The sequence below is a fragment of the Heterostelium album genome, assembly GCF_000004825.1.
Source record: "Heterostelium album PN500 unplaced genomic scaffold PPL_scaffold8, whole genome shotgun sequence".
NCBI classification, from domain to species: Eukaryota; Evosea; class Eumycetozoa; order Acytosteliales; family Acytosteliaceae; genus Heterostelium; species Heterostelium album.
In genome coordinates this window covers 710,285-736,476 of record NW_008805070.1, presented here as the reverse complement: position 1 = coordinate 736,476, position 26,192 = coordinate 710,285, and the positions used below count along the sequence as shown (strand labels likewise).

The following is a 26,192-nucleotide window of genomic DNA, read 5'->3' as shown; positions in this document are numbered from 1 at the left end:
GAAATGTAATATAAGAGTAATAACAAAATAAAAAGGAGTAAAGTCATCAAAAAATAAATTTGCTCATCTTTTAATGTTTTTGATGAATAAATACCTTAAGATTGTATTCTTACTCAACGATGTATATCAACCAACTTTTAACTTCACCTAGTTTTTAAAAAAATATCAAAGAAATCTCTAATAAATAAAAAAATTTGAACAAACTTTTATTAAAAAGAAACTATTATTAATTTATTTCTTAAAAAATCGATTTATTTAATTTATTGAACCCAGGTCATGCTCAACTCTTTAACAATCAAAGATTCTCCTGGTTGGATAACAACACTGATTAAAGAAGCATCGGCTAAAGAAACTGTGAAATCATTGAGACTGTTAATCATACTCAAAGCCTATGATAAAAAAAATATTAGAAAAAACTTGAAATAACTAAAGTTTACTAAAAAAAAATTCAACTTACAGCAAAATAGTCATGAACACCAGTTGATGGACGATAAAGTTGAATAAGACCATTTCCATAAGCAACCTTGTTTGGTCTGATAGCGGAAGTCAATGGAAGAGAAAGAGCAGAGATAAATGAGACTGTTGCAACTGGAGTTTCCAAATTGTTCTTGAAAACCATTTGGTTGGTTTGAAGTTGAATTGCATTGTTGTACTTTGAGAAACGGAATTGAGTTGGTGCAGAGGTTAATTCTTCGAAAGTTCCGGTAACATTGAAGGTTGTTGTTGATGAAATGAATTGGACATTGGTTTGGGCACTGATGCTAGAAGCAATTGACAAAATTGCAATAATTAAAATAATAAATTTCATTTTATAGAATATATAAGTATATAAGTATATGTGTGTATATATGTAAGACAAGTTGCTTTACGAGTGTGAAGTGATTTGATGATCATCTTAAGTGCAGAAACTGAGTATTTATAGCCTCCTCTTTTATTAATAACCGAATTAATCGATTCAATTAAGATCTGCAATCAAGATTTTTAAAAAATCTTAATAATTTTATAAAAATTGGTGTCAAATATGAGGTGCGAATCTACAATCCAATCAAATTTGAAACAAATTATTCATCAAACGCAGTTTGAACAACGAAATATCAAAAAAAAATCAGATCGATATTTCTATATCTCGGTTAAACGTATTTTAGAATCTCGTTCTGAAAAGTAAGATGAATCATTTTGCAAATGAATCGTTCATCTTAAATTAATGTGAAAACAACATATGTTTGCTGGTCGATCGATGAATTAGGTGGGAAAGGACGACGTTGTTAATGTTACAAAATATTTGAAATTCATTCAGTTTATTTGTGAATAATAAAGTGTTTATTGTAATTCTTTCTCAGCCATCTCCAATGATATCTTTTGATAATCAATGAGTGGTTCTAATATATCTGATGTTGGCTTCTTACTGCTACCACTAAAATAAACAATTACCTTACTGTTAATATTATATATTATTATATATTATTATTCTTTTAACTTTTTACATACTCTTTTTCTATATGTGATTTTACAAAGTGAATGATCGACTCTACACTTCTACTTCCGTTGTAGGTGATTGGGTGTTGAGTGTCGTCACCCAAGAATAACGATATATGAGGAAATCCATCGATGATTGGTTTCATAATGGTCGGTACACTATTTACACTACAGTCATAATCTAGAATCTGTACAAAACTTCCAAACTTACTAACAAGCTCTTCAGCTGCCTTTTCGAAATATATATTCATTGTCTTACAAAATCCACACCCTATATTGATATGATAATTAATTATTTAGTTTGTGTTAACAATGTTTATATATTATTACAATCTTTCTTTCATCAATCTATCTATCTTTAATACAATAACTTACATGGTTCATAAAAATAAACAAGTGTATTCTTCTTTGAATTTAAAACGATATCACCAAAGTTATCGTAAACTGCCTTCGAAACGAATCTAGGTTTCTGTCTATAGTCTGTTGTTCTATCGGAACTATGTTGTGGTTCAAGCTTGTGTTCGAGGAAGTCTTGTAAGAATTTCCTTATATTATTTATATTGATATCTTGATTCGCTGGATAGATATAGTGTGACTCATTTCTAACATCTATGATTGCCACCGATGGAATCTTTGTAATACCTAATTTTTCATAAAAGTCTCTATATGATACACTTTTTAAAATATGGTTTTATATTAATAATTAATCGACTAAATAAACGATCTAATACAACTAGAATGATGATGATGATGATGATGCTATACATACCCATCAGTATAATAAATATCAAAAGTTGTCTTGAATTCATGTGCCAATGTATAAATATCAAGTAAGTGTTGTGATAGTGGCTTATCGAATATCGGTTGTATCATATCATTACTATAATTCAAAAACAATGTAACTGATGGTTTCTTTGCATTTGCTAATTTTGAAAGATTATCTGATGTTAATTCATTCTAATAATTAAATTATAAAGTTAGTATATATATATATATATATATATGATTGAATAGTTTTAAAAACATATACATACAACAGATGGTTGAGTTAATGTTAACCATTTGAATACACCCGGTGCATCATGAACATCACATCTATTAAGATAGAATATATTCTCTTGTGGGATGGCAAGTACGATGCCAGAGATTGGTGTAGAGAATCGATGCTTTGTGAATATCTCTTTGGCTAGTTCGGTGTTGTTGACATAACCAATCGGTATCTTGTACGATAGCTTCTTGGCGATGAATGCAAACTTGTGATACTCGAGCGTTGCGTTGTTGGGGAATACACCGATGAAAGAATGACCTGCTACCTTAAGGAATTGCTCGTATTGCTCCATCGATTCGATGTGTTCGATAGGTGGAAGAGTTGAACGTCTGATGAGTGCAGCCAGAGAGTATGGATGAGTTGGTCCGCGTGGAATCACGTTGCCACCGTGACGACGATAGAGTTGAATCACCGGGTATCCTCCGATCGATTGTTTGTCACGAATCTCGATATTATCATGACCGTTCACCTTGGCAAACAAAACCTTGCTATTGTTGAACCGGTAGATACGTCTGGTCTCCTCGATCTCCTTGGTGATAGTTTGTGACCTGTGACACCATGGCGCGTAGAACAGCACGCACACAAACTCATTCTCCTCGATGGCACGATCGAAATTGTATTTGTTCAGCTCAACCAAATCCGTCTCGCTATAGTTATATACGGATGCCGGTCCCCAAGCTTGCTTCTTGCTTGCTGCTGGGCCGCCAGTAGAGTTGCCTGTTGTCGCGGTGTTGTCAACGCTAGCACCCTGTGTATCGATAACAAGATGTTCAAATCCAACTGGTGGTTGTTGTTGTTGAGATGCAGAACCAGATGTAATAATTGTCTTTACCGTTGTTGTTGTAGTTCCACCAGTTGTGATAGTGGTAGTCACCACATCAGTCTCTCTTATCTCATTGATGAGATCGGTCGACAAGTACTGTAAGAACTCTACGAAATCCTTGAGATTCTCTGTTGCAACTTTGTCACTAACAACAAGTTCTTCGTTGTTATTGCTGTTTCTGTTGTATGTCTCCAGTCTCTTCTCTAGTGTAATCATATGGTTGTGTGCATTGACCAGTGTGTTCATACAGAGATGCATCTTTCTGAGAAGTTGCGGTTCTTCGAGAATGACGCGTGACGCCTGCATAAAAAGCGCTCGCTTCTGGTCGGTATCGGCAGAGACGTCGAGTTTCAGTAACTCGTCGAACATCGCTGTGATTGGTTGCTGTGAGATTTCTAGCTGTCGCTCGTAGAGACGCTGGTCGCGCTGCGTTGCGACATAGTTGACGACGAGCTGCGCCACTTCCTGCACCTGTTGGCTGAGCTCTACAGAGTCGATGCCATTACCGAGATAGGCAGTGTCAAAGTATTCGTCTACATAGCTCTTGATGTCCGACGTCAGATGCTCGTGATCCTGTGCGTCGACCTCGACCTCTTCCGACACGGTCACCCTGCCAATTGCAGAGTCGGACGCACGTCTTGGTGTGATAGGTGTATCGGGTTGTCCAACGTTGTTTTCAATGTTTGACTCTAAGACTTGTACTTTTCCAGCAAACTGTCCGATGAGCGAAGAAACTAACGTCGCCAGACCATCTTCATTCAAATCGCCACTCTGACCCTCATTGATTTTCTGTAGCAATGCCGATTTGATTTTCTCTATATTCAAAAGATTGCCACTACCAACAACATTATTATTACTATCACTTTCAATTGTTACTTCACTATTTTCATTCTCTTTAACAATATTATTATTACTCTCTGCGTTATTTAACTCTTGACACTGACATAAATTAATATATAAACATGTTGAAATTAACAATATGTATATCAGTTTATTTTTAAATATTTTGTTCATCATCATTATTATTTATAAGTATATAAATAAAATAATAAATAAATAAATAAATCAACTTATAATTTTAACATATATGTTGTGTTTTAAAAAACACATTAATTTAATTTGGTTTTCAACCCAGAATCTGAAATCAACCTGATAAACTTAGGATTATTCATGAAGCAAGCAAATGTTGTTTTTGATGACAGGTCACCACCATTCAAAAAATAATTTTATGCATGAGTGTTAAATCTTAATAACGTTATTTTTTGAATAATGAAAAAAAATTAATTTAATTGTAAATTTTTGAAATTCGTGGTGTGTGGGGTGTCGCACTGTTGCTCGCAGAGACTCCTCAGCGAACCTGTCACACCTCTCACTCTAGCAGCAGCAGTAAAGATTGGTATAAGTCTTCTACAGTATACCACTATCCTCGATCCATCGAAGTGTAGGTACATCACATACATATTATTACATCTATCATTTATCATCTATCACTCTGGTATTAGAATTAAGAAAGAAGATATGATTAAAGGAAATAGATAGAACAAAGACTAGATAGATTTAGAGATGATGTGATGATGTAAAATAGAATAGTTTGTTAACATGTCGAATCTACCTATTTATTATAGATCAACATGCAGATCTTTGTTAAGACTTTAACAGGAAAGACCATCACCCTCGAAGTTGAGGGTTCAGACACCATCGAGAATGTCAAGGCTAAGATCCAAGACAAGGAAGGTATCCCACCCGACCAACAACGTTTGATCTTTGCCGGTAAGCAATTGGAAGATGGTCGTACCCTCTCCGATTACAATATCCAAAAGGAATCAACCCTCCACTTGGTTCTCCGTCTTCGTGGTGGTCTCGAGCCAACCCTCGCCGCTTTGGCCAGATCATACAAGTGTGACAAAAAGATTTGCAGAAAGTAAGTTGTCACACGGAACAAAAGAAGAGATTTAGTATTATCATGAGAACATCACTCTAATCAATCACTTTTTTCTATCTATAGGTGTTATGCCCGTCTTCACCCACGTGCTGTTAACTGCCGTAAGAAGAAGTGCGGTCACTCCAACAATTTGAGACCAAAGAAGAAGCTCCTTAAATAAACTAATTACTTCAGGGTGTATGATGATCTTGTTGCATGTTTTAGGTTAAAAACAACACTATTACTATTTTCAATATACAGAGTTTCATTTATTTAGTTAGGAATTAAAAGACATTCGCAGGAATCATTCAAATCAATATTATTTAGCACAATTTTAATTTATTATTGGAGTATTAGATAGATATGAGTTTGAATTTATGAAAGTAAAGTAACGTTATTCATTATCTATGTATATTGTTTTTTTTTTTTTTATTTCTTTATTTTATTTTATTTATAAATAAATGTTTTTTTTTTTTGATATGGATACAGAATAATAAATTGTTTAATTGTTTTTAATATTGAATATATGGTGAAGTTCAACTATTTAAAAATGGATGCTCTAAAAGTTTGGGTATGGTTGGTCTTGCAAGTGGATCTCTCTGAAGACATCGTTTTAAAACATCCAAGAGAGCGGCATTGCGGTGTGGTGGATAGGTGATTTGGTGTTTGGGATTTACAATGGCTTGGTATTTGGTGAGGAGGTTGGTGAATTGTTTGAACGGCGAGTAGCCATAGGTCATTTCGTAGAGGATGCAGCCAAGCGACCAGATATCACTGGCACGTCCCAGCTTCATCTTTGGTGAGTTATCGTTGCCACCAGTGTCGATCAGCGCCTCCGGTGAAATATAGTTGAGTGTTCCGACGTGTGAGTCACGAACGATATTGGTGGTGTCATTTTGAATCGCTTTGGCAATGCCAAAGTCGATCAGCTTGAGATTGCCCTGCACCGATACAAAGTTGGCAGGCTTCAGATCACCGTGGATAATACGCTCTTCGTGAATCGTGTGTACAGAGTGTAGCATCTGCTGCCAGTAGATCCTCAGTAGATTCTCGTTGATACCCTTGACATTGGAGGTAAGCTGGTGACGGTGTAACAACCTCGCCAGATCAATATCGCCCAGTTCCAAAACCAAAAGAATATGTCCTTGATTCAAATCCACCTCGTTATCTATCAATTTTATAATATTATCGAATCTATTAAGTTTCTTTAACATTTCTATTTCATTCAGTTGTGATTCTATATCATTATCTCCTGACCTATATATATAATAATGTATAATTTATCATATTAATAAATTAGTATTTGTTTTTTTTAAAAAAAATAATAATAATAAACATAAAAATACTTACTTTAAACAAACATATTTCAAAGCATAAATCTTTAAATCCTGACTTAAAACCTTGTATACTTTACCACTTCCACCTTTACCTATAAATTCAATCTTTAAATATGATTTGCCATTGACTATGGTGGTTTCACTCCAACTCTTTGCTATTTCAAAAGTACGTGATGGATCTATGACCTCATTATCAATATTACTATTGTTGTTTTGATTGTGATGATTGTTATTGTGATTCTGTTTGTTATTGTTTTGATGGTTGTTGTTAGGTTGTTGATTCATAGGTTGGTGTATAGCTGTTACATTATGAGTTGGTGTGGTTGGAGTGGGTGTTGGTGCTGTTGGTTTAGGAGCAATGTTACGTTTGGGAATCTGTTGGATCTTTGGTATCGAGTGTATTGGATGTCTTATTGGTTGCGGTTTAAATGTTGGTTGTGCTGGCTGCTGTTGTTGTTGTTGTTGTTGATAGTTTGATTGTGGTGAGTTGGATGGAGATGACTCAGCATCCATTTGCTCACTTTCATTGGAAATATTCAAATCGTTGAGTGGATCTGTAACATTCGATGGCGAAAGCGGGTTAGATGGTGTAGAGTCATCACTCATCTGATCATCGGTATTCAATGGCTCGTGATCGATCTTTTCTTTCTCCTCAATGGTTTCCTCGTCTTCGCCATTTCCACTGACTTTAACTCGTATTGGCTGTGATCTCGATGCCAGTCCCAATGGTCTGAAGGTTCTGGAGAACGACTTTCCAGAGCTGATACTATTGGCAGTGATACTTGAAGTTGAGAGACGTGCTTTGTTGACATTCTCATAGTGCTGTTGTTGTTGTTGTTGTTGATGGTTATTATGTTGTTGTTGTTGATTTATTAAATCTGGAACATTTGTTGATTCGGGAAGTGTAACTGATCCACTCACTCTGTTAATATTAATATTCATATTGGAGTTGTTATTAATATTGTTGTGGAGAGAGGATGCTGAAATGGGTGGTGAGGAGGTTGGTGTTGTTGCTGTATCGACGGTGCCAGGCGATGGAGTGGGTGTAGTATGGTCGGACACAACCGGTGAAATGGGTGAAGTCATAGCACCACTTTGGCGTAGTTGTTGTTTGTTCAAGTGTTTCTCCTCGGCCTTGTCAATGTGTGTAAAAAAAGCATGTAAATCGCTCAAGGGTTGTGCATCCTTATCGATACCCTCTTGGATTTTTGCACGTGACTTTTCGAAATGTTTATTCAGCATCTCGATGTAAGCCAACTTTGTATAGAAATCCGCTCTTTTCAATCCAATATGATGAACTTTCATAAATTTCAATATTTCTCTAGCATCTTCAATCTCATTGATACGCCTAGTTAATTTAGTTTTAAAACGTAGTTACGTTTTTTAATTTGAAATTAGTAATTGAATTTATAAAGTAAAAGTTATTAACTATATATATTTATAATTACAATTGAAATCCGGCATATGCAGAATAGATATTTTCTAAATCCGGATTATTTTCATGTTCTTTGTGATTTATCATTTGGTGGGAGCGCTGGAAGATGTAGAGCAGTCTGGCGACATCGTCTGGATTTGGTTTTTGAGTATCTGGATTCTTGGTATTGAACGCATCGAGTTCATGTAGAAATATTGGTGCCCACCATGATGGATCTGTTGTGTTCTGTTGTGTTGCGTCACCTTCTCGCATCGCCATAGTAATCGGTGAAAGTGTAGTCTCTTGTTTCGGCATTTTTATCATCGGTGTCTTCAGAGTATCTACTCCACTCGTTGAATTTGATTGTTTTTGATGTTGCATTATTTTTATATTTGGATTGTAATTCTCTTGATTGTTAAACATGATCTGGTATCTATCTTTGTATTATTATTATTATTATCATACTTTAATTTCAAACAACAACATGGAAAACAACAAACAACTCTTGATTCATAAAAAATAAAATAAACCAAATAAACTTTCTTTTTATATAATTTATCTATCCTATCTATTCTATATTTATTGCTTAAAGGTTTTATAATTCTATTTATGATTTCTAAAACAAACCTAAAAATTATAACAGTTAAAAATCTTGATTGACGATTTTTTTAAATTTTGGGCGGGTTGATCAAAGTTTTTTTTTTAATTATTTTTGTGGAAAGTGTGATGATCAAACCAGTGAAGAAATTGCATTGTTATTTACTTTTTTACAACTTTATATTTATTTATATTCTTTTTTTTTAATATATACAATCATCATGCCAAGAGAAATTATAACATTACAAGCAGGTCAATGTGGAAATCAAAGTACGTTTTTAAAACTAAAAATAATCATAATAGTTTGCTAATGGTGATATTGATATTACTTATGAAAAATAGTTGGATCAGAGTTTTGGAAACAATTATGTACGGAACATGGAATTAGTCCGGATGGATATTTAATGGATGATGTACAAGCAGGTATCGATAGAAAGGATGTGTTCTTTTATCAGTCAGACGACGATCACTATGTACCACGTGCACTACTTCTCGATTTAGAGCCTGGTGTCATCAACAGCATTAAAACATCAAGCTATCATAATCTATATAACAATGAGAATATCTATGTATCGCCAGCCGGTAGCGGTGCAGGTAACAACTGGGCATCCGGTTACAATCAAGCCGAGAAAGTACACGAAACCATCTTTGACATGATCGATCGTGAAGCCGATGGAAGTGATTCGCTCGAAGGTTTCATGTTGTGTCACTCGATTTCCGGTGGCACTGGAAGTGGTATGGGATCGCTGCTACTCGAAAAGCTGGCTGATCGCTACCCAAAGAAACTGGTTCAAACCTACTCAGTGTTTCCAGATCCTGGCGGTATCGTAGTGCAGTCGTACAACTCGCTTCTCACGCTTGCGCGTCTGACAAACTATGTCGATAGCACCGTTGTTCTCGACAATATTGCACTGAATCGTATTTGCTCGGAGCATTTACACATCGACGCACCAACCGTCAATCAGATGAATTCGCTCGTCTCTACAGTGATGTCTGCCTCGACTACCACACTGAGATATCCTGGATACATGAATAACGATCTCGTCGGTATGTTGGCGTCGTTGATTCCAACACCCCGATGCCATTTCCTCATTACTGGATACACTCCGCTCACTGTCGAGCGTCAGTCGGAATCGGTGCGAAAGACATCGGTGCTCGATGTGATGCGTCGTCTGCTGCAGCAACAGAACATCATGGTTTCGTCGCCGTACAAGAGCGGCAAGTACATATCGTGTCTCAACATCATCCAAGGTGAAGTCGATCCCACACAAGTACACAACAGTCTGCAGCGTATTCGTGAGAGAAAGCTAGTAAATTTTATCAATTGGGGACCGGCATCCATACAAGTTGCACTCACAAAGAAATCACCATTTATACAATCATCTCATAAAGTTAGTGGATTAATGTTGGCCAATCATACATCTGTATATCATGTATGTAGTAGTAGTAATTATTAATGTGATTTAACTATTCAAACAAATATTAACATATTACCATTTTTACTGTATGATATCATATCTAGTTATTTTCAAATATAGTCGACGAATATGAGAAACTAAGAAAGAAGAATGCATTTATACAAAACTATTCAAAAGAATATAGTAATATATTGGATGAATTTAATCAATCAAGGTAATACTTTACAATCATATATATAAATAATTCGATCAATAATAAATAGCTACTAACATTCTTTAAATTTATTATACAACTTAACTAATAATAAATAGGGATTCTGTTCAATCATTGATAGATGAATACAAAGCATCAGAGAGTTCAAACTACATAAACTATGCAATGGAGAAAGATTTGATACAACAAAATCTAATGTAAATAAAACTATATTTTGTAAATATATTTGGATTGCTCGCAACAATCGCTAGGAATCTGGAACTTTTAAATTATTTTAATAATATTAACATCTGATAAATTAACAACAAAAAATATTAAAAGTTTTGAATCGATCAACTTTATTTGTTTTTTTTTTATTTATTTAATAAATTCTTTATTTAGAGAGGATGCTATTTTCAACAAAAGATATCTTTAAGGAAGATAACAATAATAAATTATTTGAAAATATTGATATTCCTTCAAAAATAATTGACATCAATAAAGCAAATGGAGTTTACCTTTTATTTTATTCTCAAACAATCAACTCCAAAATTACTTCGAATAGTCATTATTCAATAGTTATAGATCCTATGGGAGTCACCTCAAAATCCAAACACTGTAAACCCACCTGTTGGAATAGAGTTTCTCTTGGTAATGGTAGAACCAGTAATTAGTAATAGAATAGAATTTGGAGTTCGTAGACTTCCTCCAAACTATTCGAGCAAAATATTGATCTCAATTTACTATCTTGGAAAATCAATTCATGATTTATTTAGTACCCCCAGGAACTCATATAGTTATGTGGGCTTTGCTAATTATAGTTTTGCAATGCTTATTGAAACTGAGGGCCAAAAAAACAAGATTTGGAATTCCAAGTCAATTGCCAAAGATATTGCAAAGTTTCTTTCACAAGAATTACGTGGATTGGCGAGAATCTTTACCTATATCAAACTAGTATTTTCATTTTGCTATTGATTTGATAGTTTTTGATCCTAATAATGTTCTACAAAAATATTGTCATTCTCTCCAAAATTCTAGAATAAATATAAAAACATTTTTTTTTATTTCTTATAATTGTTAGTTAAACTATAGATATGAAAATGCCAGTATGTTTTTTTTAGAACAAGACTAGTCTTCATTCAAAAAAAAAAAAAAGAATATTAAAAAAAAAATATCCAAAAGTAGATAATTAATTTTGTCAGATTGTATTTTTAAATTTTAAACTTCATTGAATATTCGTATATTAATGTTAATATAGATACTTACAGCATCATTATAATTAAATGAATAGAAAAAAGCAACAACCAAAGAATAGACCAACGGATATCTTCAATTTTGATAAAAGTAATAAAATATCCTATACAAGAAATGAATCATCGACAAGACACGAAGAAATAAATATTCTACCTTGGGTATGATATTCGATCATATTATATACAAAAAAAAAAAGTATTTTAAATTCAATAATATTTATTTATTTATTTATTTGAATTGAATGTAGAAATTGAATCTATTGGCAGTTAGCAATAGAGAAAAGAAAATATTCATTGCTGGTAACTATCATTGCTAATCACCAATAGGAGAACTTGTTAATATTGATATTGCTCTAATTGTTTAGAATCACAAAACATTGGTGTATATGATCTTGATAACCCAACAACATTAATAGAGACACTTCATCTAGATAATAACAATGTAAATATATATCAAAAATATCAATGATGATTCTTTGAAAAGATGAATAACAACAACAATATTAAAACAAAATTCAATTCAACCAAACAAAAAAACAAACAAACAAGGCTTCTATCAATCAGATAAAGATTGGAATAACTTGTGGTCAAGAGATATTGGTTACTGTAGATGACGAAGGTTATATTAGAGTGATTTTCGTTGATGATTTAACAAGACTACCCTTACGTTTCTTGTAGGTTATTTTTAGATCTAAAAACAGAATTTCTATGTACTTACTGACTGACATACTGCTTGACTGGCTGACTATTTCTCTTTATCTAGTAATGGATCATCTACATGGGGAATTACAATATGTCAGAGTAAACCAATGATTGCTGTGAGTTCCAACAACTTTAAGATAACTGTTTGGGATCTGTCGTTGGGAGAGGAAGCACATTACTATAGGAAAACACTGCAAGGACATCGACATAACATACCTTGTGTTGATTTTAGTAGTTGTGGAAACTACTTGGTTTCAATATCGATAGACAAACTCGTTAGAATATGGGATGTAAACAGCCAACAGACCATTACAATGCTGAAGCTATCGCAGTGGGGATGGGGTTGCAGGTGGATCGAGCTCGATAGTTTAGATACAGACACTCGATATGCTGTCAGCGAAGAAGATCAGCTTGCATTCCATCGCGACAATTGGCGAGGTATAACAAGAGAACAAGAGCAGCAAGAAGTACAAGAAGCTGCTGCAGAAGTACAACCACAAGTACCACTTCCACCAATGAACGATGCACAACAAGAAGAGGTAGAGGAAGTAGAACAACCAATAGAACAAGAACAACCTCAAGAAGAAACAAATGTAAATTTAGGTGATGAGAGTCAGGTTGAAGATGAAGAAGAAGCAGAAGGTGAAGAGGGTAATGATATGGATTACGACGATATAGATATTCAATATATATTAGAGAAAAACAAGAAACTTATGGAAGAAGTACTTGCACAAAATCAACAGGTTCGATTCAATTTGATCAACTCATTGGTCGATTCGAATAAGAGTCAAAGACCACCTAGTCATCTGGTATTCTCGTGCTTTCACAATCTATACTTTTCCAGCTCGTCACTAGAGGAAGCAATCACCATTACCAATCCATCACCGACACTATTCCCGATTGCACAATCACAAATCGAAAGAGTTTCAATGTTGGAAGTCATCCCCGAACTCTCTATCTGTATAGCTGCATCTCAAGGACCCGCTCGTCAGATTGCTCTCTTCAAAATAAAAAAGATCGACCGTAATTCAACTATAAATATTAATAAATTAAAGAATAATAATAATAACAGTAAAAATAATAATAATAACAATAATAATAGTAAAGAAAACAATAATAATAATGACAATGATGACGATTTAGATGAAGAAAAAGAAGAAGAAGATGGAGATTGTAAAGAAATGAGATTAGGATACACTATGGAATTCGAACAGATTATAACATCGGATGACGGTCCCTCCATTATCGTTGGTATGAGCATCGCAAGGAATCACTCAAACAATCCATCGCTATTCAGTGTTTCACTCTATGTTTTATATATTAACGGTGTCTTTTGTAAATATACAATACAAAGAAAAGATAATAGTTCTTCATCGTTTGATATATCCGATTGTTATATTTGATAAAACTATAAAAATAAAGAAAAAGTTAAGAATAGATAAATACTTATAACATCTATCTCTAATGAATTAAACTAATAGATCTAGCTTTATTATTTTATATTCTACAATATTATTTTGTTGTTTTGTTTTATTTTTGGTTGGTGATTGATTGATGGCTATTTAGCTGTTAGTTTGGTTTAATTCTTCTTCATCAATATCGTCGTCGAATGCTAAAATAGATTAATGATAGATAGTAGATTAGTAATGTAATCTATAGCAAACAAATTATATTAACAATAGTTACCGTTAAAAAAGTCTTGATGTACAATTTGTTTGTTATTATCATTCATTGGATCTAGAGAGAGAGAATCTTCATCGAAATCTTCATATATTTGATCATCGATCTCCATTTTACCCATTTGGTTGTATCTCATATTCATCATTGGATGACTCATTCTTTTTTAAATTCTATTTATTGAAATATAATAAAATAATAATAGTAATAATCTGTATCTATTAATTTAAAATTAAATTAAAAATTTGTTCATCACTTAATCATATCAAAAAAAAAATTAAAAAAAATTAAGAAAAAAAAACTTTGAATTCTCATAAAAAAAAAAAAGAATATTAATAACAGTTGTATTTTATTGAATTTTTATTGATTGTTTAACTTATTTAACACACTGCAATTGATAGTCATTGTTTAAGCACATATTAACCATAGACTTCTATAACAACAACAAAAAAATATCATTTTTAATTTCGACAATGAAATAAAACAAAAAAATCTAATCTTGTATTATTGAATTTTCAAAAAAAAATATATTAGTGGATGGTAGGGTGTCAAAGTTCATAATTTCTATTTGTAGAGTTTAATAATAGCTATGTTTGACTATAAATCTGATGGTGAATCATCTGATTCAGAAGATGAAGATATTAAAAGTGAAAGCAGTAAAAGTCATAAAAGTGAACCTCTAATTAAAAATAATATTATAAATTTAAATAATAATAATAAGGAAACATTGGCACACACCACTGTTAACAGTAACAGTAGTACTAATAACAATAAGAGAAAGATAGTAAATAGCAGCACATCACTTTTTAGAGATAATCAAAATGATAATATAAGAGAAACGAAAAGACAATCAACTGAATCATCGTCATCAAAGAATGATCAACACTCAAACTCTTTTTTAGCATCACTTCCTGCACCTAAATCCTCAACGACTTCGACCAATACGCAAAAGAATAACAACAATAACAGTATAGCTAAAGAAAGTAATAAGAATACAACAAATAAGAATAATAATAACAGCAATATAGATAATGAATTGAACGAAAATGAAAAAAAGATAATTAATAACTCAATGATACCTGGTGCACTAAGGAAGAATATGTTAAAGAAATTAAAAGAAAATAATAATAATAATAATACCGATGTAAATAAGAACAATAAAAATAAAGTTGAATCAATGAAGGCTAATGATAATGTGAAACAGAAAAAAGATAGCCAAGTGGAAGAAAAAGAAGAGGAAGAAGAAATATCATTCTTTTCATTTGGTGATGAAACTTCTGAATCTATCGATGAAGAACAATTACAGAAAGAGATTGAAGAACAACAAGCATTACAACAACAACAACAACAACATCCTTTGACAGCAGGTGAATCAGATTACCAATATGAAAATGGCTATGGTTATGAGTATGAAAATGAAGATGAAGAAAATGGCGGTGTTGACGAATACTCTCAAGAATACTATGAGTACCAACAACAACAACAGCAATATCAACAAATGGAACAATTTCAAAATAGACATTTCGATAGAGTAAGTTTTCCTTTTTTTTTTTTTGTCTTTATAATGAATTAAACTCATAAGAAAACAAAAGAAGTAGACACAATAGATTACTTACTAATCATCAATTTTTATTTGTTTTCTCTGCAGTATAATATTGAAAAATCAGCATCTGGAATTGTGGAAATCAATCAGAGCAGTCTACTGGCATCAGACCAACAGAGAATCCGAGATCTTAGAGAGAGACAATCGCAATTGGGACCAAGAGCACCGTCGTCCTCTGGATCACACCGAGCTAAACACCAGTGGACAAGTCTCCTAACAGATTTTCACGCAAAAAAGCAACAAATCGCTGAGAAAAAATTGGAAAATCAGCATGCGTACAATTCTCGCAAGCTCTAAATGATTAACTTGTCGAATAAAAAAATGAAAAAAAAAAAAAAATTTGGATTGGTGTATCGACTTTCAAGATGACAACTGAATTCCTTTATGAGCTATTTTAAGTCATTTTTATTAACGTACATGAAAACGTAAAACTAAAAAATTGATTTATATTTTTTTTTCAAAAAATAAAAAAATATTAATTTTATTTATATTTTTTTTCTATGACATGATCTCAATCATTCTCATTCATCGTTGGAAAATCAATCAAACAACACTAATTAGTTTTCCATTTCGATTGTTTAGTTTCCTTTTAATAATATTTATATATATTTATTTATTTATTTATATATCTTATATTTATTTTTAATTAAACTTTTAGTTAATAAAAAGGTAGATAGATTTAAAATCAGATAATAATAATAATAGAAACAGCACAGAAGAAATAATTAATGTTTAATAGCATCAAAAATACATATTGTTTGTTGTTAATGTTTAAAAAATGTTTTGTTTTATTTAGTTTTGTTTCGTTAGTTTAGTTTATTTTGAATATTTCAGATCTCCATTGGGAGAAATAAAAAAGAATAAAGAAAGGAAGTTCTTTTTGTTCATTTTGTTTCATGTTTCATTAACTCATTCATTTACTCACAGTAAATGTTCGTCCAAGTCAACCACTATCTTTTTTTTTTTTGTTAAAACCAATCATTAAAACTCAATCAAAACAATCAATCGAATCAAAACTCACCCAAAAAAAAAAAAAAAAAGTAACAATTTCGATTTGATCTGAGTGATTCATTCCCAACAAATTAAATAGATAGATTTGCAAGATATCCTACATCCAAAGAACCAAAGAAAGATCTGTAATATTACAAATAGTTAATGATCATTCGAATGAGTGAAATGAATGTGATGCATCACCACTCACTCAGATTTAAATATTACATACCCACGCACTTTAATTTAATTAATTTCATATAACACTCATTCATTCATTTGGACATATACCAAACCAATCGACCATTCTACACTCACATACTATTACTACTACTATTACTCCTGCAACTATAATAATCTATTTTTATCAAATTGTGTATGTGGGTGTGTGTGTGTTGGTGTTTGTTTTATTTTAAATAACAATTTTGTTGGAGTTAGTTTTTTTTTTTTTTTTTTTTTTTTTTTTTAATGGCTGATCAAAATATATGGTAACAATTGTTGTGAATCGAACAACAACACATCTATCTACTCAAGTGGAACTATTACTACTTTGCATATTTTCTTGGCTTGACTATATATATGTACAAAAAATACTTTAATATATTTACATATTTATCAAATCATCCACACACACACTCATTACCTTAACATTAACAATAACATCACAAAGGAAGAAGACAGATAAAACAATAAATAATAAAATAATAATTAAAAAAAAAAAAAACTATCAAAACATAAAAATAAGTTTCATTCAATTTAATTACATTGTTTATTTCAATTTTAAAGTACAATAACCTACTTATTTTATAGCTTTGGTTTTTTAATTTTAATTTTTGTTTTTATTTTTTTTTGTTTTTTTGTTTTTATTTTTTTCACCAAAAAAAATTGTTATTTTGTTTTGTTTTGTTGTTTAATCAATGTGATTTCATTCATTGTTCTGTTGTAATTTTAAAATATATTAATTTTTTGTTGTATTATTATTATTGTTTTCAGTTTTATTCTTCACACTTAAAATTTAAATTGCAATATATATATTAAGTAAAGTTTTTTTCTTTTTTTTCTTTTTCAAAATTAGGAACTTGTCATCAACCAGTAGTGGTAAAAACTACAATAACAACAACAAACAAAACAAACAACAACCTATATATTAATAATAATAATAGATTGTTTTTTTTTTTATTTTTCAAATTTCCCAATTCAGTTAGTTAACCTAGGACAATAATTCAAAACGATTTTGTTATCCTAGGATAGAAATTCCAATATAAAGCTCTGGATCATCAATATCTTCATCAACAACAGCAGCTCTCAGAGATGATGAAGGAGGATGAGGACGATCAGGAGTTGCTGAGTAATCTCAACTTTAAGCCACCCGATCGTTCCACCTCTGCGCCGCCCATTCTCTCTCTGAACAGTAACTCTCTCTTTGCATTTCGTGCCAACGACATCTTCTACGACATTCGATGCGATGAGAACTACTTTGAGTTCTACCACAAACACCAGAATCAAGACAAGCTGCCGCCACCCCTTGAAACAACACCCTCCTTCTACAACATTCCTGATTTCGACGAAGCCGGTGCCGATGTCATTACCAACAATGGATTCAATGAAGTATGTTGGAAGATTTCTTACTATTATATTCTGAATTCAAAAAAAGATTAATTAATATTATTTTATTGTAGGCATTTTTCAGACAAAACATTATGGGTATGATACAACAACATCAGCAACAACAACAACAGCAGCAACAGTTGTATCAACAAATGCAAAGACAACAGCAACAACAACAACAACAACAGCACCAGCAACAATACTATCAACAACAACAAAATAAGCAGCAGCAACAACACTCATACCAACAGCAGCAGCATCAACCGCACCCACAACAACAATACTTTGCTCAACAGCAACATAAGCCACAACACAAGAGCAATAGTAACTTGTCTTCATATCTTCAAAACAATCAACCGAGCAACCTTCAAAAAGATAACTACAGTCCATTTAATAACAAGTCATATTTTGAGATGTCAGGTGCAGCTGCACAGGGAGCCAATACGCAACAGCAACAACAGCAGCAACAACAACAACAATGGTCCGGCCCTCCACCAGGAATGGGCAATCTCCCAAGAAACATCGGTCAATTAAACCACATGAACAACGACCAGCAGCACTTTAACGGACAGCCAAACAAGGTGGTAGGCAACGGAGACGAAATGATGATCAAGTCATCCTACGAGGTTGCAATGTCCACTGTCAACCGTCTAATGGAAGAGGGAATGAACATCGGTGGACCACTGACAAAGAGCACCTCCAACTCTGGACTGCACAAGGCATTCGAACCACAGCCCCGCATCGTCCAACCCCAAGCCATCTCTAGCAAGATTCACGCCCCCACTCCAATATCCTCCTCCAACAAGATCATCGGTGGTGATATTGAGTCATCGTTCGAGCGATTCTACATTGATCCTCCATCTGCAGCCATCAACGCACTCGAGAAAAAGAATCAACATCATCATCAACAGCAACAACAGCAGCAGCAACAGAATAATATTATACCATCTAGAACGCCAACTCCACCAAACAACAATGATATCTCTTCACCTTCACAAGTCTGTCGATACTACACCCAAGGTTATTGTAGCAGAGGAAGCAAATGCAACTACGTCCACGATCATGATGAAAAGTTAGCATCTGCATCTGAACCATTGCAACAGCAGCAACAACAGCAACAACAGCAGCAACAACAGCAGCAACAGCAACAGCAACAGCATCACCACCAGTCACAACAGCAACAATCATATAATGAAAAGAACTCACCAAATGTTACACAATCGCCAATTGGTAAGCTCAACAACTCGACTGGTGTCTCCAATAGTAATCACAACTCTCCATCGTCTGCCTCATCTAACCACTCTAATAATAATAATAACAATAATAATAAGAAGAACCAGAGAAAGAGCTTACCAACTAATCATTCAGTTGGAAACAATAACAACAACAACAACAGTAACAATCATAATAATAATAATAATGATAACGAAAAGAAGAGTGGTGGAAACAAACAAAACAATATGGGTGGTAATAGCAATAGCAATAATAGCAAGCAACAAGCAGCGGCAGCAGCAGCAGCGGCAGCCACTCTCACATCACAGCCATCGCTCGATATCAATGGTAAGATCGAGATGATTTCAAACAAACAATATACCTCGATTGAGCAGCTCACCGGTTCCATCTACCCATTGTGCCGAGACCAACACGGTTGTCGTTTCCTCCAGAAGAAATTGGAAGATGGTGACGAACCACTCACTGAAATCATATTCAAAGAGGTCTGTGAGTACATGTTGGAGTTGATGACCGATCCATTCGGTAACTACCTCTGTCAGAAGTTGCTCGAGCACTGCAACGATCGTCAGCGTCTGATGATCATTGACAAGGTTGGACCTGACATTGTGCGTATCTCAATGAACATGCACGGAACACGTGCCGTTCAAAAGATGATCGAGTTCCTCACCACACCCGAGCAGATTGCACTCATCAAGAAATCACTGGCAAACTACGTCGTGCCATTGATCCAAGATCTCAACGGTAATCACGTCATCCAGAAATGCCTTAATAAGCTATCGCCACCCGACAACCAATTCATCTACGATTCGGTGTCGTCCTCAGCCAACTGTATCGCCGTAGCCACACATCGTCATGGTTGCTGTGTATTGCAGCGATGCATCGACCACGCTTCCGAGTCGCAAAAGTTCCAGTTGATCAACGAAGTCATTTCCAACTCGTTGGTTCTCGTCCAAGATCCATTCGGTAACTACGTTGTCCAGTACGTCCTGGACTTGCCATTCCCCGGTCTCGCCACCGAGATGGCCAAACGTTTCTTGGGTAACGTACCAATTTTGGCCACCCAAAAGTTTTCGTCGAATGTAGTAGAGAAGTGTTTGCACGTCGCCGACCCAATGACTCGTGGAAACTTGATCCAAGAGATCATCGACTGTGACATTCTTCACAACCTACTACAGGATCCATTCGCAAACTATGTCATCCAAACTTCACTAACCATCGCTGAGCCACACCAACACACCAAGTTGGTCGAGGCAATTCGTCCACATCTCCCCATGTTGAAAAACACTCCATACGGAAAACGTATTCAAAATAAGATCATGAAGGAGGGTAGAGAATATTTTTAATTAACTAAAAAAAAAAAAAAAAAAAAAAAAAAAAAAATCATATGAAAAAAAAAAAAAAAAAAAGAAAAGAAAAGAAAGAATGAAAAAAAATATAATATATAGATGGTATGTTTTTCTGACATTTTATTTATAGAACAAAAAAAAAACCAAACTAACATAAAATCCATTTTAGTTTTTATTTCTATTCTTTATTTTTTAATTTTTTTTTTTAGATACTATTTATATAACTTGTTGTTGTTGTATCCTTTAAAATCCAAACTATGAAAAAATCGATTCATAAAAAAAACATATAATAAAAAATATTAACCAATTAAATCATTATTCATCGATAATTCATTTGAGTTGAAAAGAGAGATAATTACTTTAATTCATTTTCCATTTTTGGAGTTTCAAAAATGATTAAGAAAAAATTGAAAAAATAAAAACTCGATTGAAATTTGATTTTTTTTTTATTTTTATTTTTTAATTTTTTTTTTTTTAAAAAAATACTTTAGTATCATTTTTTTTATATTTTTATTATTATTATTTAACTTATAAACTAGCTACATATATAATTATAACAATATTTAATCATCAAACAATGTCTACACTCGATAATCACGAAGATGACGAATTGAATAGCTTTTTCGCCAAGAAAGACAAGGTATCGAAGAACAAGAAGGTCACAACCAAACCAATCAACACTTTAAATAGTTCATCATCATCACTAAATACATCAAACAGCTCAGTTCAAACTGTATCTGCATCGACCACCACCACCGCCACTACCATCACTGCCGATAGCACTTCACCAACCAACTCGCTCGAATCATCACAATCAACTTCACCAGTTTTGTCTGCCGCCGCCGTAATTGCCGCCAAGCAAAAGACTGTTGTAGATCTTTCACAAATCTCTAAACCAAAGTATGATCATCAATCTAATCTACTACTACTACTACTATTTATCTGTTAGTAATTTACTAACCTATTTTTTATCTAATAAACCAACTATAGAGAAACAGCACCAATTTCTACTATTTCAGATGTCAAAGAGGCTAAAATCGATACAGTTCGTAAGTTTTCATCATTATGCTATCAAACAAACCTGATTCGAATAAACTAACATTAGAGTGTGTGTGCAATTAAATGATCATAGATATTCCAAACAACATGAGATGGGCTGAGAAAGCAGATTCTCAATCAGTTAATACACCAGCTACCGCTTCAAAGAGTAATAAACAATACCCATCACTTTCAGCTGCAAAGTAAGTAGTACCACTATTTTTTTTTTACTAGTCAGACAGGTTTGATTCGAGTGAGCGTGGACTAACAGATCGATTCGATGATAGGGATGAGAAGAAGAAACCAGAGATTGACCATGACAAATATGTAAACCAAGATAAAGAGCAAGATCCACAGGAATCCGTCGTTGAAAGCTCGACATCAAGCAAGAAAACAAAGAAGACACAACCAAAGCCAAAGAAGAAATCAAAGTCAGAGTTGGAAGCTGAGGCATTGATGAAGCAATTAGGTTTGGAAGAGGAGGGTGCCGCCATTCCAAAATCAAAAAAGAAATAAATAAATAAAATAAAAAATATTGATAGAATAATATTATTACACAGTCAGGTGATTCAAATATTTTTTTCATTAAATGAAACTTATGTGTGTGTGTTAGTGTGTGTGTGTTTGATAGAGTGGGTGGTGGTAGTGTTGTTAAGTGTTTGATTTGATTGTTTATATTACTGTGTGTTTTAATTTTAGTTTATAAATGATATTATTTTATTAATTGATTGATTGATTGATTGATGTATGTATATAGGTGTGTTTTATTGATACATTATTATTTGAAGAAAATAAATTCAATTTATTGCATTTAAATAATTTTTTAATATATTAATTTTTTTTTTTTTGGGTTAGTTGTTGTATTTTGGAATTTATTTATATATATAAATAACTTGATGTTTTCAATAATTTAGACTTAACCAACTCATAAAGATAACATTCCAAAAGTTAATTATAATAATAAAAACAATTTTCTTGAAAATGAAAAATCCTTTCAAAAGTGTTTTGTCAAAAATCAGTAATCGCCTTCACAAAAGAAAATTACGACAGATCCGCAAAAAACAACAGAAGGAATATGATAAGAATAGAGCAAATTCAGTGTTCACACATCCTAATAATATACCTAGTTCACCATTAACCAATAATAATCAACATAATCCAAATGGTAATGATAGTACAATATTACCGTTGAACGGTAATGTTGTAGATACTTTGACAGCACAACCAGTTACCATATCAGAGAGCAACAGAGATCAAGTGGTTTCACTTTCAAAAGTTGGAACCAATGGTAATGAATTGGAGAATGCAAACGGAGTACTGCTTTCTCCAAAGAGTACGTGTTCTTCCACTGGTAGTAATAGTTCGACGCCAACCGTTGATAGTCCTGCATTTGATGAGCAGTTATCCGATTATAAGAAGATACAGAGGGAACGATACCAAAAGATGCAACAAGAAAGACCGGTTATTCTCACAAAGTCTAGCAACGGATCACCATACAATCGAACACCTTCCACATTCTCCAAATCAAAGATATTAAAGAAAGCAAGTATCAATGGAATGAAATCGAAATACACCATCAAACAATATCCATCACTCGATTTCAAATCAAAAGATGGTTGTCTATGGGTGAATGATCATGTCTTCAAGTTGAAAGGTGTAAATTGGTTTGGTTGCGAAACTGAAACTTCAGTAGTACACGGACTTTGGTCGAGGGATTATAAACAATATATCGAATTCTTATCAGTTAATAATTTCAATGCCATTAGAGTATGTTATTTTAAAAAAACTATTCAATATTTCATGTTACTTATTGTTAATTGTTATTTTTCATATAAAAGATTCCATTTTCATTAGAGATGGTATTAAAAGATCCTTTCCCAACATCTATCTCTATTTCACCGGCAATGAATTCAGATTTACATGGATTGAGATCACTATCTGTATTAGATATTATAATTGAAGCTGCTGGTGAAAAAGGAATGTTAGTTTTATTGGACTTGCATTCATTTGGACCAAATGACAGATTACATGATGGACTTTGGTATAACAGTGTATATAGTGAACAGGAAACATTGAAAGCATGGGTATAGTATTCTTTTTTATTTTAATTCATCTAAAAACATGCTAATTTAATTTTATTTAGTATATATTAATATTGAGATATGGTAAAACATGGAATGTTTTGGGTGTGGATTTAAAGAATGAACCATACTCTGCAACGTGGAACACTGGAAACCCAATGACCGATTGGGACAAAGCAATCAATAGAATTGGAAGTTACATTCAGAACAACGGTGGAAACAGATGGCTTATCTTTGGACAGGGTGTCCCATCACAGCAATCATCACAATTCTCTTGTTGTTGGGGAGAGTCTTTTGAAACAGAAGGTCGACCAGATTCGACTATCAGTCTGCCAAACATGGAGAAGTTTGTATACTCACCACATTGCTATGGTCCAAGCGTTGTGAACCACGCCCACTTTAGAAATCCAGGATTTCCAGGTATCATGGTGGAACATTGGGATCTCAATTTTGGTTTGTTACCGACTTCCACCAAGCGTGCCGTTGTAGTAGGTGAGTGGGGTGGTCGATACACTGAGCAACTCGATCGTGTCTGGATGGATTGCTTCGTAAGGTATCTCAAAGACAAGGGTTGTACAGACAGTTTCTATTGGTGTCTCAATCCAAATAGTGGTGACACTGGTGGTATCCTTGCAGATGATTGGATAACAATCAACCAAGAGAAATTGGAATTACTAGGTAGGCTATGTCCTCATCCAACCAAAATACAATATGATAAAGACACCCAAGTTTTCACTGTAATTTCACACATAAAGAATAATAATATTCATGAAGCATAACTAAAATTCAAACAGACCTATAAAATTTAAATCTAACAAATATTGTTTACATATTTAATAAAAATTTATACAAGAGTCATTATAATTATAGTTTCCAGAATACTCTATAGAAATACTATTATTTATATTCTATTTTCTTTTTTTCTCCCAATCAACAAAACTATAACATCATTAAAGATCGTTGGTATTTTATCGATTTCACTCGTAGAAATTGATTCCCAACTTAAAGCGGAGAAAGAAGGTGATAGTGATGATGAACCCACTTTTATTTTCCATCTTTTTTTAAACAAAACAAAAATTTTAGTAGCTCTTCAGGTTTCATCTCATTGTTATTCCTAGTTACCATTCCAGTTTATTTATTTCCTTTATTTTTTAATTGAATCAATCCCAATACAAATTAATTTAATATTTCAAATAAACTAAAAAAATATATAGATTTTTACAAATCTTTTTTTTTATTTCTATTCCATGTCGGAAACTGTTAATATTTATGAACAAATAAAAAGATTTTTTTTAAATAGCTTTATGGTTACATTTATTATAGAATATGGATTGTTATTTACATTTCTGGAGTTTAATTATTTAATTATTATTGATAATAGCCACCTTGAGTGTTATAAGCTGGATAATGAGACTGGTTGAATTGAGTAGCAGGTAATTCATTAGTTACACAATGAATTCCGCCACCACCTACAGCTATCGCATCGATGTTTACTAAAACAACTTTCCTAGTGGGATAGAGTTCGGACAGCAATCGGTATGCTTCTTCGTCGGCATCATCATCACCAAATTCGGGAGCAATCACGGCACCGTTAACTATTATGTAGTTGATATAGCCAGCTGCAAAATCATCTTCGTCAGTGAATCGATTCTCTCTCGGGTAGAGTGGTGGCGAAAGACAATATACTTGAAGTGGACGACCGTCGGCATCAGTAGATTGTCTCAGAATATCTAGTTGCACCTTGGTGACATTGTAGTCGTGTGAGTGCTTATCGGTATCGAGATTGGCAATCACCACACCAGGTCTGACAAAACGCGCATAGAAATCGACATGCCCATCGGTAATATCTTTTCCTCTGATGCCTGGCAGCCAGATGATTTTTCTCAAGCCGAGTTGCTCCTTCAGTTCCTGCTCGATTTGGTCACGACTCCAGCCTGGGTTTCGGTTGGCATTGACCCAGCAGCTCTCGGTCATTATCGCAGTTCCATGTCCGTCGACTTCGATGCCACCGCCTTCACCAACAAGTGCACTTCTTCTAAAAGTTGATGGGCAATAGAGTTCCGACATGAAAGCAGCAAGCTTGGCATCCTTTGAGTGTTTCTGCTTGTTTCCCCAGCCATTAAAGTTGAAACCAACAGAACTCAGTTGGCCGGTGGCAGGTGATATTTGTATGAATGCACCTGAATCTCTAATCCAGATATCATCTAGTTCCGTGATGATATACGTTACATTGTGGCTACCGCATTTCTCCTCTGCTAGATCACGTTCGTTGGCACGACAGAAAACAGTCAATGGCTGATACTGGGAGATGGCACGAGCAACACGACCAAGAGCATTCTGACAATCACGTGTAAAGTCTTTCCAAAGTGATTTATCGGCACCAAAAGCCATAAATGAACGTTGTTGTACTTCTGACATTATTTATTACGTTTAT

General features: G+C 33.5%; 10 protein-coding genes across 10 annotated transcripts; 5 read left to right on the top strand and 5 right to left on the bottom strand.

Annotated features, from left to right (window-relative positions):
- Positions 1–260: 260 nt before the first annotated feature.
- On the bottom strand, positions 261–808 carry PPL_07923 (uncharacterized protein; the record flags this gene model as incomplete). The annotated part of the gene is made up of 2 exons (XM_020578756.1): positions 261–389; positions 458–808. 2 exons carry the CDS (start codon positions 806–808, stop codon positions 261–263), a joined length of 480 nt encoding a protein of 159 aa, XP_020431220.1.
- Positions 809–1,320: 512 nt separating this feature from the next.
- On the bottom strand, positions 1,321–4,807 carry PPL_07922 (uncharacterized protein; the record flags this gene model as incomplete). Its single annotated transcript, XM_020578755.1, has 6 exons — positions 1,321–1,414; positions 1,489–1,747; positions 1,852–2,150; positions 2,246–2,433; positions 2,511–4,286; positions 4,721–4,807. The coding sequence occupies 6 exons, from the start codon at positions 4,805–4,807 to the stop codon at positions 1,321–1,323; spliced, it is 2,703 nt and encodes a 900-aa protein (XP_020431219.1).
- A 171-nt stretch (positions 4,808–4,978) lies between these two features.
- On the top strand, positions 4,979–5,449 carry ubqD (ubiquitin-60S ribosomal protein L40; the record flags this gene model as incomplete). Its single annotated transcript, XM_020578754.1, has 2 exons — positions 4,979–5,268; positions 5,353–5,449. The coding sequence occupies 2 exons, from the start codon at positions 4,979–4,981 to the stop codon at positions 5,447–5,449; spliced, it is 387 nt and encodes a 128-aa protein (XP_020431218.1).
- A 355-nt stretch (positions 5,450–5,804) lies between these two features.
- On the bottom strand, positions 5,805–8,400 carry mps1 (TTK family protein kinase; the record flags this gene model as incomplete). Its single annotated transcript, XM_020578753.1, has 3 exons — positions 5,805–6,525; positions 6,619–7,953; positions 8,054–8,400. 3 exons carry the CDS (start codon positions 8,398–8,400, stop codon positions 5,805–5,807), a joined length of 2,403 nt encoding a protein of 800 aa, XP_020431217.1.
- A 437-nt stretch (positions 8,401–8,837) lies between these two features.
- tubC (gamma tubulin) lies at positions 8,838–13,585 on the top strand (the record flags this gene model as incomplete). Its single annotated transcript, XM_020578752.1, is given in 12 exon segments — positions 8,838–8,886; positions 8,959–10,062; positions 10,155–10,248; positions 10,347–10,445; positions 10,634–10,893; positions 10,913–11,181; positions 11,309–11,337; positions 11,519–11,639; positions 11,729–11,780; positions 11,846–11,922; positions 12,045–12,154; positions 12,244–13,585. The coding sequence occupies 12 exon segments, from the start codon at positions 8,838–8,840 to the stop codon at positions 13,583–13,585; spliced, it is 3,606 nt and encodes a 1,201-aa protein (XP_020431216.1).
- Positions 13,586–13,854: 269 nt separating this feature from the next.
- PPL_07918 (uncharacterized protein) lies at positions 13,855–14,019 on the bottom strand (the record flags this gene model as incomplete). The annotated part of the gene is made up of 1 exon (XM_020578751.1): positions 13,855–14,019. One exon carries the CDS (start codon positions 14,017–14,019, stop codon positions 13,855–13,857), a length of 165 nt encoding a protein of 54 aa, XP_020431215.1.
- Positions 14,020–14,448: 429 nt separating this feature from the next.
- On the top strand, positions 14,449–20,636 carry PPL_07917 (uncharacterized protein; the record flags this gene model as incomplete). Its single annotated transcript, XM_020578750.1, has 5 exons — positions 14,449–15,390; positions 15,508–15,737; positions 17,528–17,550; positions 17,720–18,060; positions 18,132–20,636. 5 exons carry the CDS (start codon positions 14,449–14,451, stop codon positions 20,634–20,636), a joined length of 4,041 nt encoding a protein of 1,346 aa, XP_020431214.1.
- Positions 20,637–21,216: 580 nt separating this feature from the next.
- PPL_07916 (uncharacterized protein) lies at positions 21,217–22,193 on the top strand (the record flags this gene model as incomplete). Its single annotated transcript, XM_020578749.1, has 4 exons — positions 21,217–21,539; positions 21,630–21,688; positions 21,772–21,880; positions 21,920–22,193. The coding sequence occupies 4 exons, from the start codon at positions 21,217–21,219 to the stop codon at positions 22,191–22,193; spliced, it is 765 nt and encodes a 254-aa protein (XP_020431213.1).
- Positions 22,194–22,658: 465 nt separating this feature from the next.
- On the top strand, positions 22,659–24,537 carry PPL_07915 (glycoside hydrolase family 5 protein; the record flags this gene model as incomplete). The annotated part of the gene is made up of 3 exons (XM_020578748.1): positions 22,659–23,444; positions 23,516–23,728; positions 23,821–24,537. The coding sequence occupies 3 exons, from the start codon at positions 22,659–22,661 to the stop codon at positions 24,535–24,537; spliced, it is 1,716 nt and encodes a 571-aa protein (XP_020431212.1).
- Positions 24,538–25,126: 589 nt separating this feature from the next.
- PPL_07914 (agmatine deiminase family protein) lies at positions 25,127–26,176 on the bottom strand (the record flags this gene model as incomplete). The annotated part of the gene is made up of 1 exon (XM_020578747.1): positions 25,127–26,176. The coding sequence occupies one exon, from the start codon at positions 26,174–26,176 to the stop codon at positions 25,127–25,129; it is 1,050 nt and encodes a 349-aa protein (XP_020431211.1).
- Positions 26,177–26,192: the final 16 nt, after the last annotated feature.